Source organism: Tetrahymena thermophila (assembly GCF_000189635.1).
Source record: "Tetrahymena thermophila SB210 genomic scaffold scf_8254803, whole genome shotgun sequence".
Taxonomy (NCBI): Eukaryota; Ciliophora; class Oligohymenophorea; order Hymenostomatida; family Tetrahymenidae; genus Tetrahymena; species Tetrahymena thermophila.
The window spans coordinates 841966-861833 of record NW_002476559.1 but is presented as its reverse complement, the minus strand read 5'-3'; the positions used below and the strand labels follow the sequence as shown (position 1 = coordinate 861833).

Here is a 19868-nt window from a genome sequence, read left to right as displayed (position 1 = left end):
TACGAACAACTGAAACTTCACTTGGGATTAATTACATCTAATGAATAAAAATCTTTTTATCTTAAAAAATTAGAGATATCATAAGAAGAAATACCTTAACAATAAAACTCATAATTTATCGTTTATGAGTGGGCTACTCATTTTGCTGTTTATAAACTTGCAAAGAATTAAACAATAAATAAAATTTAAAACTTTAGTTTTGAAGTTAAATATGATGATAGATGGAAAATGTATCCAAACAATATTGAATAATTTCATTTTAATAATAATAAATCTGAGCTTATATTTATTCGCCGTTTAAATGATTGCTATAGTATAAACATAATTTTACCTGTAAAGCAATAAAATTCAGACATAAATGATATTTAGCAACTTTAAATACTATTTTAAGCGTTTTCTAAATTTGAATCAGACTCTCATGGGAATATATACTTGCCAATTATTTATTTAGAAAATGAAAAAAAATATTTTGGGATTTTTGATTTTAATAAAAATTAAATAATAAAAGAGTCAGTTCGCTTTTCAAAGTATACCGTTGGTTTATACTCTCATTATAATAGTGAAACCAAAGAATTTATCCTGCTATTTGAAAATAAAGTTTATGATACATTTTTAACCTTTTATTCATTTGATTTGATCAAATTCAAATTCAAATTCATAAATATGCACAAAAGCGATTTTAATTTGTATAAAGCTTCTTCTTATAATAAAGGAGATATCTTTACTGTTAGCAGCAAAAGTCAGATCATATAATTTGATAGAAAAAAAAAGTTTGAAATAAAAAAAATTAACAAACTAAATGAGGTAATATTAAAATGCAACAGCGATTTATAAAATGATAATTATGAAAATAAAATATTTCTAATAAACAACTAGAATAGAATATCAAACAATATTTTATTTAGTAATATTATCATAGAACGTGATCATTATGATATTGAACATAGAGTTTTTTACATTTTAAATAAAAAATGCAAATCTATAGAATTATTCAACATTTAAGAGTATATAGAATAAGATGAAGGAAAATTAAATTAGTGGAATGATGGAATGAATATTTTCCAGCTAAATACAGGAGAACTTATAATTTACATTTATGATGGTATTTACATGTTAAAAAAATATGATTGAATTATAGTAATAAAAAATATATATTTGCAGTATTGAATAAAATTATCAGCCGCTAAAATGCCATGGTATCATGAAAATTTTATAATATAGCTGTTCTTAAGTTGTTAAGTTGTTAAGTTGTTAAGTTGTTAAGTTCAGCTTAAGAATATTAACTTTTAAGGTATATTAAAAATATTAAAAATTATTAATTAAAAAAAGATTAACTATTTTGTTTGATAAATTTAAAAATCATATTAATTTATTTTTTTTTATTTTTCAAATTTATCTATAAATCAATTTTAAGCATAAATAATTCATAAATGGTTTTTAGATTTATTGTTTATGAAATTAGTTAAATTAAGCATTAGTTAGAAATATGAAATAAATTTATGATTTAAAAAATTGATAAATTAACTAATTTAGAATTATTAGAAAGCTATTATTTAAGTTATTTATCCAATATGATTCAAATAATTAAAGTATAATTTAAATTTTATTTAAAATAATTATCTTAAGTATTCTAAAATTCTTTAAAAAAAATAAAATTAATCTTGCACATGTTGTTAATTAGCATTGAAACCTATTTTTGGATATAAAATAATTACAGTTTTTAATGATTTTTTGTTGGTTCATTTTAATTAATTTAAGTAATAATATATTTATTTATTTATTTAGTTTATTTAAATATTTATTTTAACAATAAATAAATAGCTGTAGTTAAAACTGATTTAGATTTTGCATTTTATATTTAGAATGAATAAAAAAATCAATCAAATAAAAGCTATTTACTTTTAACAATTTTAAAGGATTTTTTACTTAATTGTTGGATTACATATATTTTTTAAAAACAATTTTATATTTTACAACAATTAAAGTAAATTCAAGTATAAACAAAAATCATAAACTTTCTTTTTTTTAAAAAATAATTATGATGTTTTCAAAAAGATATTCGAACATTAATTAATTACTAGAATTTTTTCAAATATGACTAACTAACTGGCCATCTCTAATTCCTACTATATTAAATATTTTAAATACAAATATTATGATTAAATAATGAATGTTAAATTAATTTTTATGTGATATCGCTACATAAAACCAAATTTATAAATTAATATTTGATAATTAATTTATATAATTTATTTGTTCTTTTACATTTATAATTTTAATTAAATTCCATAAATTGCTTTTCAAAATTTTTGAAATAAATAATAAATGATATAATAGATTAAAGAATATTACTAATTAGAAGAAGTAATTATTATTTTTATCATTAATATCCTTTAAATTTATATAAATTAAAAAAAAAAGTTTTTAAGCTCTTCGCTTTTATCTCATTAGGTTCTCCATATTGATCTAAAGTATATTTTATTAATAAATGTTATTTTTATAATTATTAATATTTTTTATTTATTTAACTTTCAATTTATTTAAATAAATAATTTTTGTTATAGAAGTTATCATCATTATTTATTGATTTTTATTAAAACTACAATTTAATAGCTATTTAATTTAATTTTTAATTATTTATCATTCATTTTTTATTATTTAATATTTTTTCTTCACTTTTTGCTATTAAAACTTACACTTAATAAAAGCAGTTTATTAGTTTTGGGTTATAATATTTTTAAGTAAAACAGTTAATTTAAAAAATTAAAGTTCTTTTAATTTATTTGATTTATTTTCCTTTTTCTTTTTATTATGATTTCTTTTTTTTCCATTCTTTGTTAATTTTATAAATTATTAATTAGTCATATTAAACATATTTTTTCATCATTTTTTCCTTCTAATTTACTAGAGTGAAATGCCTATTTAATTTGCAAAAGGCAAATGTTATATATATTAATAACATAATAAATAAAGCTAAATTAGCTTTAAAATGCTTTATTTTTGAGTTTTTAGAAAGTTTTAAACTCTCAAAATGTAAAATTTGAAATAATATGTACCTTATATTCTTAAATTTTACGAACCCAAAAATAAAGAGTTTTGCAAAAAATCAGATTTACATTTGCTTGTATACTTTCCGGAATAAATGTAGCCGATAATTTATGAACCCCCCCCCACCCCCCATTTTTTTATTTTGAAATTTAATGACTTTCACCTAATTTTAGTGATTTCTTGATAGACTTGCTATTTTGCAAGTGAAAATATTTTAGATTTTATGGTTTCTGGAGGTTTTCCTCAATATTTATTTATTTTTAGTTTTTCCCAATATTTATTTATTTTTTATAAATTGGTGATGAAGGTGCATCAGGCTTAGGTTCTGGTTTGGCATAGTGCATTAATCTCTCAAATTTGACGCTTGATCTCAGGTAAAAACAGATTATTTGTTTTGGATTGTGACATTTTTAATTTTTAAAAACTAATTTAAAATAATAAAGCTCTTTTTTATTTTTCTTTTTACTATGATTGCTTTTTTTTGTTCTTACTATGCTAATTTAACTCATCATTTTATTTTTTTCAATTTTTGATTTTATTACTGATTAATGTTATTATTTCATATTTTTTCTTAATTTTTTCCTTCTAATTAACTATTTAATGATATATTTTTTCTTCAATATTTAAAAAGTGTCAGTTAAATTGGTACAATGGGTGCATCAGGCTTAGGTATTGGTTTAGCAAAGTGCATTAATCTCTCAAATTTGACACTTAACCTTGAGTAAAAATATATTATTTGTTTTGGATTATGATATTTTTAATTATAAAAACTAATTTAAAACAAATAAGCTCTTTTTTCTTTTTCTTTTTACTGTGCTTGCTTTTTTTTTTGTTCTTTCTTTGCTAATTTAACTCATTATTTTATTTTTTTCAACTTTTACTTTTACTATTAATTAATCTTATTATTTCATATTTTTTCTTCATTTTATTTTTCTAATTAACTTTTTAATGATATATTTTTTCTTCAATATTTAAAAAGAAATGAGTTAAATAAATTTACTTATTATATTTCCAATTAAATTAATTAAATTGGTGACGAAGGTGCATCAGGCTTAGGTTCTTGTTTAACAAAGTGCATTAATCTCTCAAATTTAACACTTAATCTTCGGTAAAAACAATTTATTTGTTTTGGATTGTGATATTTATAATTATAAAAACTAATTTAAAACAATTTAGCTCTTTTTTCTTTTTCATTTTATTGTGCTTGCTTTTTTTTCGTTCTTTCTTTGCTAATTTAACTCATCATTTTATTTTTTCAACTTTTGCTTTTACTATTAATTAATCTTATTATTTCATATTTTTTCTTAATATTTTCCTTCTAATTAACTATTTAATGATATATTTTTACTTCAATTTTTAAAAAGTCGTAATTAAATTGGTGCAATGGGTGCATTAGGCTTATGTTCTGGTTTAGTAAAGAGCATTAATCTCTCAATTTGACACTTAAGCTTGAGTAAAAACAGTTTATTTGTTTTGGATTGTGATATTTTAAACTATAAAAATGAATATAAAATAAAAAAAATCTTTGAATTTATTTGATAGCTTTTATTTGATTTATTTTTTATCTTATTATTCCACTAATTTTATTTTATTTATTAATTTAAGGAATATTTTTAACTTAAAAATTTATTCATATTTATTTAAAATTTACATAAATTTATTTTGAAATTGATAAATTAAATTGTAATTAGATTTATTTTATACAAATTATATATTTAGTATATATATATTTATTTACATTAGTTTATGCGTATTTATTAAATTTGTTAAATTGATAATTCTCAGAAAAAAAATGTCTTTTTGATAAAATCTAATTACCTAATTTATTTATTATTTAAAATAGTTTCAAAATATGATGGAAGAGTCTTTTTCCTGAAATCAATAATGTCTGAATCTGTTTTACTCTTGAAAATATCTAATTTTCTTTCCTTAAATGGTAAATCAGGAATCTCAATTTTAGGCAGTTACTCTTTGATCTAATATGATTTTTTAATTCGTTAATATTTAAATAAGGACTTTATTATATATAAAATACTGTATTGTGTATTGTAAGTATATCCTTATATCTTGTTTCCATTGTAAGATCTTTAACTTGTTTGTTCGTAAAATATTGCAATTTAATTATGTATTTCTTGATTTTATTATTTATAATAAAATATATTAGTAAATGATATAAAGAAAAAAATTTTAAATTTACTGTATAATCTTCTTTTTGAATAAATTGAGTTGTTATTTATTTTACTTTTATTATTAAATCTTTATCATTAGTTTCTTGGTTTACTTTCAATTCTTAAGAGTCATCATTGATTGAACTTGCTACAGATCCAATACTAATAGAAACTTATTAACTCAATCTATCATTATATTCATCATGACTTTGATTATAATCACTAAAGTAATTTTATTTTTCCTAATTATTTGTCATTTTACTACCTCCTGTCAATCTATTTTCAAAAGTAAGTTGATTTGCAGATCTCTAGTTTTCTTAACAGCTTTTTTAGTCCCTTATTGCTTAATTATCTAATTTATTTTCCTATTCTGAGTAGCAGTAATTGCTAAAAGAGCTAAATACTTGTTCTTCTTGCTATTTTTAATAAAAAATTAGTTTATTTAATTTAAAGATTTCTTTTACTAAAATATTTAAAAACTTTTTTAAAATAGATTTTTTTTAAAATTATTAAGATGAAAAAAACTAAAAAAATAATATTGAGCCTTTAAATAATTGATTTAATTAGCTATTAAAAATTAATAGCCAATTTAATGATTGTTTAAGAAAAATTGATTATCAAAGTTAAATATAAAAAAGTGATTTGGCTTAACTTTGAATAATACTCAATTAGAAATTAAATTACGCAATTAGCATTAAAAGAAGATGAGCGATTATAATCTCTTATCTTAAAAAAGCTGCTTATGTTGGAATTTGTATGAAAATTATTAATAATTATAAGATTCATAATTTTTTCTAATTTTCTCATCAGTGTTTCTTATTCTTAATAATTATTTATCTTCTAATTTGAATTCATTTATTCTACTTCAATTAAATCGGGATCTTGCTGCTTGAAAAAATTTCTAATAAATGTCACTATTTGTTAGAATTCTTGCAAAGTTTTGTGTAACTCTTCTTACTGACCATTTATATAAGTTATTAAAATTTTAATCATAATTACTCCATTTGAATTATAAATTTCTTTTATAAATAAATGACTAATTTGTATAAACTCTGTACTATTACTAGTTTAGGAATTTCTCTTACCCTTCCCATCAAATTCATTTTTAGATACCTAAGATTTATTATTTATGCTTAAAGGTACACTCAATTTGCTACACTTTGCATGAGGAGGATTCTAATCAGAGAGTTATTAAGATGTTTTCATATCTGAATTATCAATATTATTTTTAAAGTTCAAGTGAGTAGGACACAGCAAATCATCTTAGTAATAATTTTTTTTCCCTGTTGATCTAAATTAACAAATTTATCTATTATTCATATTATTTTCTCCTTTAAGATTTTGTTGAGGGCTTAAATATTAATTTTGCTAATTGAAATTTTATATGCTTTGATGATTCTTAGAGTGGAAAATTTAAGAGCTAGTATTGTCAATTTCTTCTTAATATATTATTTAAAAATCACCATTCGATTATTTATTTCCATCTTTCCCTGAATCAATCTCCATGTGTTAAACTTACAAGTTAAAATAGAGATCATCACTGTTTTAATTTAATTCATTTTAGGTAAAATTGTAAGCATTTTCTTCTTACTCAACACAATTTTTATTTTTGATGAAGTCAGACTTAAATACAAAAACTTCAGCTGTCAAGAGAAACTTCAGAATTAAGCATACGATATATACTATTTAATCAGAAGACAATCCAAATTAAGTTTACCTGCTGTTAAATGCATTGATCATCATAGCTATTGTGTAGATAAAGAAACTTATTGAGATGTATGATCTCAGATATCCAGAAGTTAATTTCAATATCAAAAACTCTTTTCTGAGCAGAATAATACAAACAAATTCGCTTATAATTGAGATAATACTATTTAGTAATTCGCTTACATCAATAGAATCATTCTAGGATCTTTCGAAAGCTAAAGAGAGCCCTGCCACGTCCACTGCTAAAATGGACAATAGAGTAATTACCTTGAGTAGATGTATATTAGATATCAATGGATATTTATAAGAAGTTAAACTATAGATCTACATTGCCTTTACACAAAGAATTGAAAAATATATAGTTATAATTAGCTAGACTATTGCAGCTATAAAGAAAGAATAGCAAGATATTCCCCTATCTGTATCACATACTTACATATTTTAAATTTTTATAACAAACTTAATATTAAATTTGTTCTAATCTTGTTTTACAAGAACTAACTTTCTAAACCAAATATTAATTTTTAAGACTATATTTAAAATATAATTGATATATAATTTTGTTGCGTTGAAAATTTTTGATTGAAATATTTCAATTATTTAAGCATTAGCTTTAATAAGAAAGCAAATAATTAATTGATTGATCAAGTAAATATCAAGTATTTCTTAATTATCCCTCCATATCTTTGGTAAACAGTATTAATTTTGACATATTATAAATACGAATACATTCCATAAATCAATAAATAAATAAAAGAGCAAAAATAAACAAAATAGATTGTACTAATACTTACTTCTTTTAAAGTTATTAGCAATATTCATCATCTGCATGTTATTATTTAACTTTGAAGATTAAAATAACAAAATATTAGGCAATTTAGTTAAATAAAATTAATCATATTTTGTTATATTTTTTAACAAATATTTTGAAAACTATATATTAATGAATGAATGACTAAAATTATACTGATAATTGATTTATTTTTTATACATATAAAAATAATAAATAATTTTTTTTGTAATTATATCCATTTGAAATTTAAAAATTTCAATCAACTAAAAACATTCAATTGTTTCAAAATTTATGTGTATATTTTAAACTTAAATTTTTAAATAAGATATTGAAAAATGATTTTTTTATAACCTTATTTTAGTTTTTATATTTATTTATTTATATCTTTCTTACTCCTATTAAAACTTTTTTTTATCTTATAATCAAAAATAAATTTTATTTTTATGGTTTTAACATACTTTGCATTAATATAAATCAATCCATCAATTTATTACTTTAACTTCTGTTTATTCTATTGCTTCCTTCTAATTTTTTTTTTCATCTAACTAATTTTTTGTTTCAATATCTTACTATGTATATAATTAGTTATTGGTAAAAACACCATTATTCTTAAAATTGTCTTAATTTGGGTCTATTTAAATAACTGATTTGTATTATCTCTTTTTATAAAAGTAACTTAGAGCCATTATAACTAATATCAAAAATACAAAGCAACTAAACACTATACCAACTAAAGCACCGGGTTCCAATTCGTTTCTTGTATCACTTTATTTTATACATTACATATTTAATAAAATATATCCTTCAGAGCAAGTTGCGACACATGTTCCTTCTTAAATGAATAAGTTTTAATTACATTAGGTGCAAAAGTATTTTGATCCTTAGCACTCTTTGCATTTAGATTTTTCACAATCTTAACATATTCCTAGCTAAGAATCAGCATATTAGCCTGCTGGACATTCGCTCAAGCATTGGTTTGATGATACATATTTATTTTAAGGGCATTTAGTACAATAAGTTGAAGTATTCATACATTCCTTACAACTTACATCACATTTTATGCATTTCCCATTGCTCAAAAATTAACCACTTTAACATTCAGTGCAATTTGTTGAAGATCCTTAGCACTTTGAGCAAGACAAATCACACTTACCACATTATTAGCTGTTGTTATCAAAATAAAAACCATCTAAACATGTTAAACAGTTGCCACTCGACCCAGAGCAAGTTTTACATGGACTATTACAACTAATGCAAGTTTTCTCATTTAGAGGGGCATAAAAACCATCCTAACACTTTTAACACTAACCATTGTTTCCAGAAACAAAAATATAGTCTTAATTACATTAAATACAGTTCGTAGATTAATACAAGCATGTTTTACAGCTTGCATCACAAGTCTAGCACCCAGATACATTTTATTGAGCATACTAACCAGGACCACAAATAATAGAATTAGGATAAGCATCAAAGCACCCATTTTGATTTGCTTAATCAAAACAGTTTTGACATACATTATTGTTATTTTAAAATTAAAGGTTTGTGCATGTAATTTGTTCACATGTTTGAGATTAGAGCTATACATTTAAAGTTTTTCCTTTTGAGCATCTAGTGCAATTAGTTTTTCCACTCCCTGAGCATTCTAAGCAGGTAGGATCACAAGGTTAGCATATGCCATTATTATCAAGGTACTAACCTTGAATGCATGTTTATTAACAAAACCCTTAGACTAAAGTAAACCCAGGTTTGCATGATCTACACGATCCTCCATATTAAGAGAAACAATCTGCACAATTAAAATTAGAAGGGCATGGAATACATTAATAGTCTTTGATAAAATTTCCTTATGGGCAAAGATTACAGGATTTTTGATCTTAGCTTAAAACGTATCCATCAACACATACAGAACAAGTTTATTGATTTTAGCAAGATTAGCAATTTTGAATACAATTTTGAAAATTCCCTCCGGTATTAAACTATTAGTACTGGTTAGCATAGCATAAATTAGCCTATGAAAATTGGGAAAGGAAGCAGCTTTAGCAGTCATTTGAAGTTGTACAAGTTTTACATTAATTATTTGCTCCTCCTAAACATGGCAAGTATTAATTGTTTTAAAAATAATATCCATTTTTTTATTGTCCATCTAAACAGATAGAATTTAGTGGATACTATCCATTTGGACAGTTAGAAACACATTGTTAGTTTGATAAAACATATCCATCTTGGCAATTAGTTATTGAAATATTAATAGATATATCTGCTTAGTTCATATTTGATTATGGGTAAATATTTAAGCATCCATCTATAGGATCTATTTAAACATATTTAGGAGATGCTACAGATATTCCGTTTATCTTAACACTTATTACTTAAATTGGGGTTGATGCCTTAAAATAAATCTTAATTTGTGGGATAGAATTAAAAGTATTTGTATTTCCTTAATATATAACAAAATTGAGTTGCTAAGGAGCAGCTTAAAGCTAATTATTAAGGGTTGATTTAAAGTAAGCCTTATATATTGTATTTTCAAGCAAGTAATAAGAAGTACCTATTTACCAAGTTTGCTTGAATTCTTAGGTTTATGTATCCATGTAATAGCCAGTAGCTTATCCAATATCAAATTAAACAATAGCTAAGTAATACTAAAAGAAGTATAAAGGTTTGTGATAAATTATATTGGTTAAAGGAGATATTCTAATAAACCTTGTATTATGATAAAAGGAATCATCAAGAGGGAGAACAAAGTAAGGGTCATTACTCGAATTGTCTTAATACCAAAGACTTAAAGAGGGTAAAAAAATGACTTTTTGTTAACTATTTGGTAAAAGGTTATATAGGTTAATTTTTAAAGTGACTTCGTAGTAGAACTAAGAAGGCCTCAAAACTGTTTCTTAATAACCATTACTTTGAAGTGAAGTAGTAATTAAATCATAGCCATGATATTCAAAATTTGAGAAAACATTTCCATCTAATTCTAATGAGAGAAATGCTTAGTATTATTAAAGCACAGATAATTCAGTTAGAAGAATAGCATATTTTAATCCTGTACCATCAAAATAATTTTATTAAATATTAGCTTAATTATATTAAACATTTTGCAAGTTTAGTTCCTTACCTGCTATTTAGTTAGCTTAAATGGTTAAGTTATTGATATAGCTATTACTTGTGCTGAAAATAAAATTAAGTAAGCGATTACTGAGTATTAATAGATCGTAAGGTTGTGCGTTGGAGACTGTTAATTGAGAATTTAAAAAATTTGAGTTTTGTAACTTGTAAGAAGCGTTTATATTATTTAAAGTCAATGTAGCTTAGCAATCATTTGAATACCATGAATCTAGTATAGTCGGTTTGGGAGTTGTAGGTAGAGCATTAATATTAAGTGAAGATTAGTGCATCCTGTACATACTAATATATTATATACCTGAAAACTAAGTTTGATCATTAATAGTAAGTTAATTAACTCCAATTATTAGTATATTGCTTATTTTTCCTGTAATGGAAAAGAATTGGTTTTTAAAGTTATCTGAGTTTAAAAATATTGACTGAGCAAGTTCTACTATATTACTTTGATCTTAATTCTCATAAGAAAGACCTTTCATGTCTTAAAAAAGAATTCCAGAATTTTTTAAACTATCTTGAGGCTTTTAGGGAATTATTCTTAAACATGCGCTATTTAAATAAAAAATATTTTGAATTAAAAATAAAATTATTTTAATAAATTTATGAAATATGTCTTTTAGGTTGAAAAAAAAGCTTAGAAAGAGCTACATATTGTAATTTATTACCTTTTAAAGATGATCCTTTATTCATCAATGACTATTAATTTCGGATAATATGTTTGTAGAGATGTTCCTGCAACCTACCAGCTTAAATGATTATTTGATAGAGGATTTTATAGATACACGACTTGATCAACTATCTTATCAACCATAGCATATTCTGTAAGACCTGATAGAGAAGAAATTAATATTTTTACGCCATGAAATAATCCCAATGGCAAATCTCTTAAAGTTAGCTAATTACTATTAGAAATAGAGTAGATATCATAAACAAGATTCTGAGATTAAGATGATAGACTCATAGTTACTGGTTTAAGGGCGCTTAAGCTGCAACTGTCTGTTCCTATGTCTTCAATTTTAATTTACTCATAATTCGATTTCAAATTCATAGCTGCTCCATTATTAACTACCAAAGTCTTATACTGCAAACTAGCGTATCTACTAATAGTCAACTAGCCATTTAAAATGATCTAATCTACTTAAGTAATTTAATTTTATACAAAGGGAAGATTGCAACCTGTAGAAGGCACATTGAGTATGGAGTTTTATATCAGACAATCTATCTAAAGCGATATCTAAACTAAAATTTAAAAATATAAAATTATACTGAGATTCTTTAGACTCATTTCTATTGATTCTATCTTTACTTTTATTTTACTTATTTCTTATTTACAATTTTTGCTTATATTAATAAAATACATAAATTGCTTATCCTATCTCCTATTTAAATTGAGATAAGTCTTTATAGCATTAATAAATTGTAATTACCATCTAGTTTTCTTCCTATAACAGCAATTCAAAAATATGTAAATAAATAAACAAACAATAATTCTATAAATAAATTGTTTAAAAAATGTAAATTTACATATATTATTAATACCACTTATCTTGAGCCAATTGATAAATATTTGATTACAATTAAATTTTCTACAAGCTGAATAGAACTAAGTATCAACTCAATCCAGCACATTATTTTTTTTACTAAATATTACTAAGTAACTTGAATACTATTCATATAAATTTATTAAACAGAGAATACTTTCTGATTTTTAGAGGTTCTAATCTATTAAAAAGTATTGCAATATTAATCATATCATATTTTAATAAAAGCCAATTTGTTAGTTTTCTAGTAATTGTATTAATACAAATTTCAATTATTTCTTTAATAAATTTCTTTCTTTATATTTGTATTTGAACGAAATAAAATTTTTCTTATCCAGAAATAACTTTTTAAATAAATATTTATAGCAGATTAAGTTAGACGGATTATACAACATAACATAAATTCATAAATAAAATAAATTATATATTAAACCTTACACTAAAAAGAAGCATTTTAAATTAAACAAAATTATAGTGTTTTGATTGATAAAAAAAGATATTTAAATTTACTAAAACCAAATATCTATTTATATTATTGAGAATTTAATAAAAATATTTATGTTATCATATAAATTGAAGTTGATTGTTATACCAAATATATTTAGAGCAGATAAAATTAATTAAGCTCAAGAAATTAATTAATAATATGCTTTTTTAATAAAATTACAATGAGTTATTATAATAAAATTAGTAAAAATTTATATGAGGTTCTCTTCCATAAGGATTGTTTTTTGAAAAGCATTACAAATTAAAAAATTTTTTTTATATTTAAAAATCAAATAGTATCTCATTACCACGAGTTACTAGGGAAAAATATCTGTATGATTTAAAAAAATTAACTTAAAATAAAATTCATTTTAATTTTAAATAAAAAAAACTCAATCAACGTAAAAATATGCAATTTTTTCAATACCTATGTTTATTTTTTAAAAATAATTTTTTTAAGTGCTAAAATTAACAAACAAAAGTTATTTAGTTAAACCTAATTTTAGTTTTTATATTTATTTCTATCTTTCTTTCTATTAATAAAAATCTTATTTTATCTTTTAATCAAAAATAATTTTTATTTTTATTGTTTTAACAAAATTTGCATGAATGCAAATGAATTGATCAATCAATATTTATTACTTTTAATTCTCTTTATTCTATTGCTTCCTCCTAATTCTTTTTTTCATTTAATTAGCTTTTTGTTTCAATATCTCGCTGTGTATAAATTTAGTTATTAGTGAAAATAGCATTATTCGTAAAATTTTCTTAACTTGGGTTTATTTAAATAACTGATTTGTATTTTCTCTTTTTATAAAAGTAACGTAGAGTTATGATAACTGCAGTAAAAAATGCAAAAGAACCAACCACTATTCCAACTAAAGCGCCTTACTCCAAACCATTTTATGTTTCACTTTATTTTATATATTACATATTTAAACACTCTTTGCTCTTAGATTTGTCACAATCTGTACATATTCTTAGTTAAGAATCTGCATATTAGCCTTGTGGACAATCACTCAAGCATTTATTTTATGATAAATATGCATTTTAAGAGCATTTAGTGCAATGAGTTGATGTATCCATACATTCCATACAGTTAGCATCACATTTTATGCATGTTCCATTGTTCAAAAATTAACTGCTTTAGCATTCAGTGCAATTTGTTGAAGATCCATAACATTCCTTACAAATTACATCACAATTTATGCATTTTCCATTATTTAAAAATTAACCGCTTTAACATTTAGTGCAATTTGTTGAAGATCCATCACATTCCTTACAACTTACATCACAATTTATGCATTTTCCATTATTTAAAAATTAACCGCTTTAACATTCAGTGCAATTTGTTGAAGATCCTGAGCATTTTGAGCAAGAAAAGTCACATTTAGAACATTATAAGCTAGTGTTATCTAAATAAAAACCATCTAAACATGTTTAGCAGTTGTTGCTCTTAGATTTGTCACAATCTGTACATATTCTTAGTTAAGAATCTGCATATTAGCCTTGTGGACAATCACTCAAGCATTTATTTTATGATAAATATGCATTTTAAGAGCATTTAGTGCAATGAGTTGATGTATCCATACATTCCATACAGTTAGCATCACATTTTATGCATGTTCCATTGTTCAAAAATTAACTGCTTTAGCATTCAGTGCAATTTATTGAAGATCCATAACATTCCTTACAACTTACATCACAATTTATGCATTTTCCATTATTTAAAAATTAACCGCTTTAACATTCAGTGCAATTTGTTGAAGATCCATCACATTCCTTACAACTTACATCACAATTTATGCATTTTCCATTATTTAAAAATTAACCTCTTTAACATTCAGTGCAATTTGTTGAAGATCCTGAGCATTTTGAGCAAGAAAAATCACATCTAGCACATTATTTGCTAGTGTTATCAAAATAAAAACCATCTAAACATGTTAAGCAGTTGTTGCTGGAACCAGAGCAAGTTTTACATGGGCTACTACAACTAAGGCAAGTTTTCGCATTTACAGGGGCATAAAAACCATCTTAACACTTTTAACACTAGCCACTATTCCCAGAAATAAATGAGTAATCTTAATTACATTCAATACAGTTCGTGGATTAGTACTAGCATGTTTTACAGCTTGCATCACACCTCTAGCATCCAGATACATTTTATTGAGCAAAATATCCAGGATCACAAATAATAGAGTTAGGATAAGCATCAAAGCACCCATTTTGATTTGTTTAATCAAAACAGTTTTGACATTCATTTTTATTATTTTAAAATTTAAGGCTTGTGCATGTGATTAGATCACAGGTATATGGATAACTATCACTAAAAATTCTTCCTTTTGGACATCTAGTGCAATCAGCATTTCCATTTCCATTGCATTCTAAGCAAGTTGGATGACAAGATTAGCATATGCCATTATCATCAAGGTACTAACCTTGAATGCATATTTATTAACAAAATCCTTTAACTAAAGTCATCCCAGGCTTGCATGATCTACATGATCCTTCCTTATCAGAAAAGCAGTCTGCACAATTTAAATTAGAGGGGCATGGAATACATTAATAATTTTTGATAAAATTTCCTTCTGTGCAAAGATTACATGATTTTTTATCTTCGCTCAAAGCATATCCATCAACACATACAGAACAAGTTTATTGATTTTAGCAAGATTAGCAATTTTGAATACAATTTTGAAAACTACCTCCAGAATTAAATTGCTTGAATTAGTTAGCATAGCACAAATTAGCCTTTAAAAAATCGGGAAGGAAGCAGCTTTAGCAGTCATTTGAAGTTGTACAAGTTTTACATTAATTGTTTGCTCCTCCTAAACATGGTTAGTATTATTTATTTTCAAAAAAATACCCATCTTTTTATTTTCCATCTTAGCAGATGGAATTGAGTGGATATTATCCATCAGGACATTTAGAAACACATTTCTAGTTTGATAAAACCTATTCGTCTTGGCAATTAGTTATTGTAATATTTATATTTATATCTTCTTGGGTGGGATTTTATTATGGATAAATATTTAAGCATCCATCTATAGGGTCTATTGAAACATATTAAAGAGATTTTTAAGGTTCTTTATTTATTGTAACATTTATTGCTTAAATTGGGGTTGATGCCTTAAAATAAATCTTAATTTATGGGATAGAATTAAAAGTAGTGATATTTCCTTAATATAAAACAAAATTGAGTTGCTAAGGAGCAGCTTAAAGCTAATTATTAAGGGTTGATTTAAAGTAAGCCTTATATATTGTATTTTCAAGCAAGTAATAAGAAGTATCTATTTACCAAGTTTGCTTGAATTCTTAGGTCAGTGCATCCATGTGATAGCCAGTAGCTTATCCAATATCAAATTAAAAAGTTGCTAATCTACTCTTAAAAAAATACAAAGGTTTGTGATAAAATATGTTGGTTAAAGGAGATACTCTAATAAACCTTGTATTATTATATAAGGAATCATCAAGAGGGATTAAAAACTATTTTGGACTACTATAATTGTCTTAATACTAAAGACTTAAAGAGGGTAAAAATATGGCTTTCTGTTAACTACTTGGTAAAATGTTAAAGAAGTTAATTTATAAAAAGACTTTGTAGTAGGTCTAAGAAGGTCTCAAAACTATTTCCTAGTAATTAGTGCTTTATAGTGAAGTAGTAATTAAATCATAGCCTTGATATTCAAAATTTGAAAAAACATTTCCTTCTAAATTTAATGAGAGAACTGCTTAGTTTTTTTAAAGCACTGATAATTCAGTTAGAAGGATGGCATATCTTAACCCTGTACCATCAAAATAATTTTATGAAATAATAGCTGAATTATATTAAACATTTTGCAAGTTTAGTTCCTTACCTGCTATAAAGTTAGAAGAAACCACTAATTATATGGCATTTCCATCAATTGTTCTGAAATTACTATTAAGTAACCTGCTTGCTTCTATCTTTAGATAATATTTTTAGTTTAGGCTAGAGATTATTAATTCAGTATTTAAAATCTTTGCATTAAATAAAGAGTATTACTTTTAGGAAGAATCTAATCTCAAAGTAACTTAGCAGTCATTTGAATACAAATAAAAAAGATTAATCGCCTTAAAATTTTTATCCAAAGCATTAATATTAAGTGAAGATTAATTCATCCTGTACATACTAATATTTTTTATACTATATTTAAGATTAATAGTAAGTTAATTCACTCCAATTATTATTATATCTGTTATTTATCCTGTAAGCTAAATAATCTAAAGGAATTGGTTTTTAAAGTTATCTGAGTTTAAAAATATTGACTGAGTGAGCCCTAATATATTAGTTTTATCTTAATTCTCATAAGAAAGACCTTTCATGTCTTAAAAAAGAATTCCAGAATTCATTTCATAATCTTGAGGTTTTTAGGGAATTATTCTTAAGCAGGCACTTTTTAAATAAAAAATAATCTTAATTTTGAAAAAAAATTCAAATATTTGGTAATAAATTTATTAAATATATCTATTAGGTATATTAGGTAGAAAAGAAAAAAAACTTAGAGATAGTTAAATACTATAATTTATTACTTTTTAAAGATAATTCTTTATTCATCAATGACTAATAACTACGGATATTCTATTTATAGAGAATATCCTATAACCTACTAGCTTAAATGATTATTTGATAGAGGATTTTATAGATATACGACTTTATCAACTATCTTATCAACTATAGCATATTCTGTACGACCTGATACAGAAGAAATTAATATTTTTACGCCATGAAATAATCCTAATGGCAAATATCTTAAAGTTAGCTAATTACTATTAGAAATAGAGAGGATATCATAAACAAGATTCTGAGATTTAGATGATAGACTCATAGTTACTGGTTTAAGGTCGCTTAAGCTACAACTATCTGTTCCTATGTCTTCAATTTTAATTTACTCATAATTCGATTTCAGATTCATAGCTGCTCCATCATTGACTACCAAAGTCTTATACTATAAACTAGCATATCTACTAATAGTCAACTATCCATTTAAAATAAGCTAATCTACCTAAGTAATTTAATTTTATGCATAGGGAAGATTGCAACCTGCAGAAGGCACATTGAGTATGGAGTTTTATATCACACAATCTATCTAAAACGATATTTAAACTAAAATTTGCAAATATAATATTTTGCAGAGATTCTTTAGTTTCATCTTTTTTTTTATATTGCTTATTTCTTTGTTTTAGTGTTTTTTTATATTAATTAATTAATAAATAAATAAAGTGCATATCCTATCTTCTATTTAAATTGAGAAAAGCCTTTATAAAATTAAACAATGGTCAGATAAATTACATTAAAAATGTTAATTTACTTATTTAATTCATACTTTTTTTATTTTGTTTATTTACCAAAATTTTAAATAAATATTTATAGTAGATTAATTGAAAAGAATTATATAATATAAATTTCTAATATAAATATTATTTATTTAACCCTTCACTCAAAAAGAAGCATCTTAAAAAAAACAATAAACTAAAAGATAGCATTTTGATTGATTAAAAAAAGATATTTATACCAACCAAATATAATCTTTTTTTTTTATATTGCTTGTTTCTTTGTTTTAGTGTTTACTTATATTAACTAATAAATAAAATGCATATCCTATCTTCTATTTAATTTGATATTAGCCTTTATTAAATTAAACAAGTGGTCCGATAAATTACATTAAAAATGTTAATTTACTTATTTAATTCATGCCTATTTTATTATTGAGAAAACTAATAAAAGTTTTAATTAAAATCAAACTTCCCGCAAAACCACTAAACGAATCGAACTTTATATTTTTAAATTCGAACAGGTCTGTATCTACTACAAATTACAAATGATTGTAATATTAATCATATAATTCTACCCAATTAATTAGCTTCTTTTATTTAGTATTTTATTAATATTTGAATTATTTATGTAATACATATTCTGTATTTATTTTTTTATTTGAATGGAATAATTCTAAAACAACTTTTATAATATGTTTACCAAAATTTTAAATAAATATTTATAGTAGATTAATTGAAAAGAATTATATAATATAAATTTCTAATATAAATATTATTTATTTAACCCTTCACTCAAAAATAAGCATTTAAAAAAACAATAAACTAAAAGATAGCATTTTGATTGATTAAAAAAAGATATTTATTCCAACCAAATCTAATCTTTTTTTATATATTGCTTGCTTTTTTCTTTGTTTTAGTGTTTGCTTATATTAACTAATAAATAAAGTGCATATCCTATCTTCTATTTAATTTGAGATAAGTCTTTATTAAATTAAACAATGGTCCGATAAATTACATTAAAAGTGTTAATCTACTTATTTAATTCATGCCTATTTTATTATTGAGAAAACTAAAAAAGTTTTAATTAAAATCAAACTTCCCGCAAAACCACTAAAGGAATCGAACTTTATATTTTTAAAATCAAACAGGTCTGCATCTATTACAAATTACAAATTATTGTAATATTAATCATATAATTTTATCTATTCAATTAATTAGCTTCTTTTAGTAATTTTATTAATATTTGAATTATTTCTGTAATACATTCCCTTTATTTATTTTTTATTTGAATGAAATAATTCTAAAGCAATTTTTTTAATATGTTTATGAAAATTTTAAATAAATATTTATAGAAGATTAAGTTAAAAGAGATTTATATATAATATAAATTTCTAATATAAATATTATTTATTTAACTCTTCACTCAAATAATCATTTTAAAAAAATAATAAACTAAAATATAGTCTTTTGATTGATTAAAAAAAGATATTTATACCTTTCAAATCTAGCTTTTTTCTTTGTTTTAGTGTTTGCTATATTAACTAATAAATAAAGTGCATATCTTATCTTATATTTAAATTTAGATAAGTCTTTATAAAATTAAACAATGGTCAGATAAATTACATTAAAAATGTTAATTTACTTATTTAATTCATGCATATATTATTATTGAGAAAAATAAGAAAAGTTTTAATTAAAATTAAATTTCCC

At 23.1% G+C, this 19868-nt stretch overlaps 5 protein-coding genes across 5 annotated transcripts in view; 2 read left to right on the top strand and 3 right to left on the bottom strand. All coding sequences in view use genetic code 6, as the record gives it.

Moving 5' to 3' along the window:
- The window catches only part of TTHERM_00009920 (hypothetical protein), a gene marked incomplete at both ends in the record, with an annotated part of 444 nt that extends 400 nt beyond the window's left edge, over window positions 1–44 (top strand). The window contains one exon of the mRNA XM_001008176.3: window positions 1–44. This exon is cut by the window's left edge and continues 400 nt beyond it. Within this exon, the coding sequence (XP_001008176.3) occupies window positions 1–44 (44 nt within the window).
- A 3654-nt stretch (window positions 45–3698) lies between these two features.
- Window positions 3699–4488, top strand: TTHERM_000009919 (hypothetical protein; the record flags this gene model as incomplete). Its single annotated transcript, XM_012795653.1, has 3 exons — window positions 3699–3769; window positions 4028–4156; window positions 4413–4488. 3 exons carry the CDS (start codon window positions 3699–3701, stop codon window positions 4486–4488), a joined length of 276 nt encoding a protein of 91 aa, XP_012651107.1.
- A 25-nt stretch (window positions 4489–4513) lies between these two features.
- On the bottom strand, window positions 4514–7436 carry TTHERM_00009890 (transmembrane protein, putative). The gene is made up of 3 exons (XM_001008173.2): window positions 5901–7436; window positions 5246–5632; window positions 4514–5179 (listed from the first exon to the last, which is right to left on the bottom strand). The coding sequence occupies exons 1-3, from the start codon at window positions 7359–7361 to the stop codon at window positions 4679–4681; spliced, it is 2349 nt and encodes a 782-aa protein (XP_001008173.2). The 5' UTR covers window positions 7362–7436; the 3' UTR covers window positions 4514–4678.
- Window positions 7437–8198: 762 nt separating this feature from the next.
- TTHERM_00009880 (surface protein) lies at window positions 8199–12121 on the bottom strand (the record flags this gene model as incomplete). Its single annotated transcript, XM_001008172.2, has 2 exons — window positions 8199–11385; window positions 11502–12121. 2 exons carry the CDS (start codon window positions 12119–12121, stop codon window positions 8199–8201), a joined length of 3807 nt encoding a protein of 1268 aa, XP_001008172.2.
- A 1366-nt stretch (window positions 12122–13487) lies between these two features.
- Window positions 13488–18034, bottom strand: TTHERM_000009879 (surface protein; the record flags this gene model as incomplete). Its single annotated transcript, XM_012795652.1, has 2 exons — window positions 13488–17277; window positions 17415–18034. The coding sequence occupies 2 exons, from the start codon at window positions 18032–18034 to the stop codon at window positions 13488–13490; spliced, it is 4410 nt and encodes a 1469-aa protein (XP_012651106.1).
- Window positions 18035–19868: the final 1834 nt, after the last annotated feature.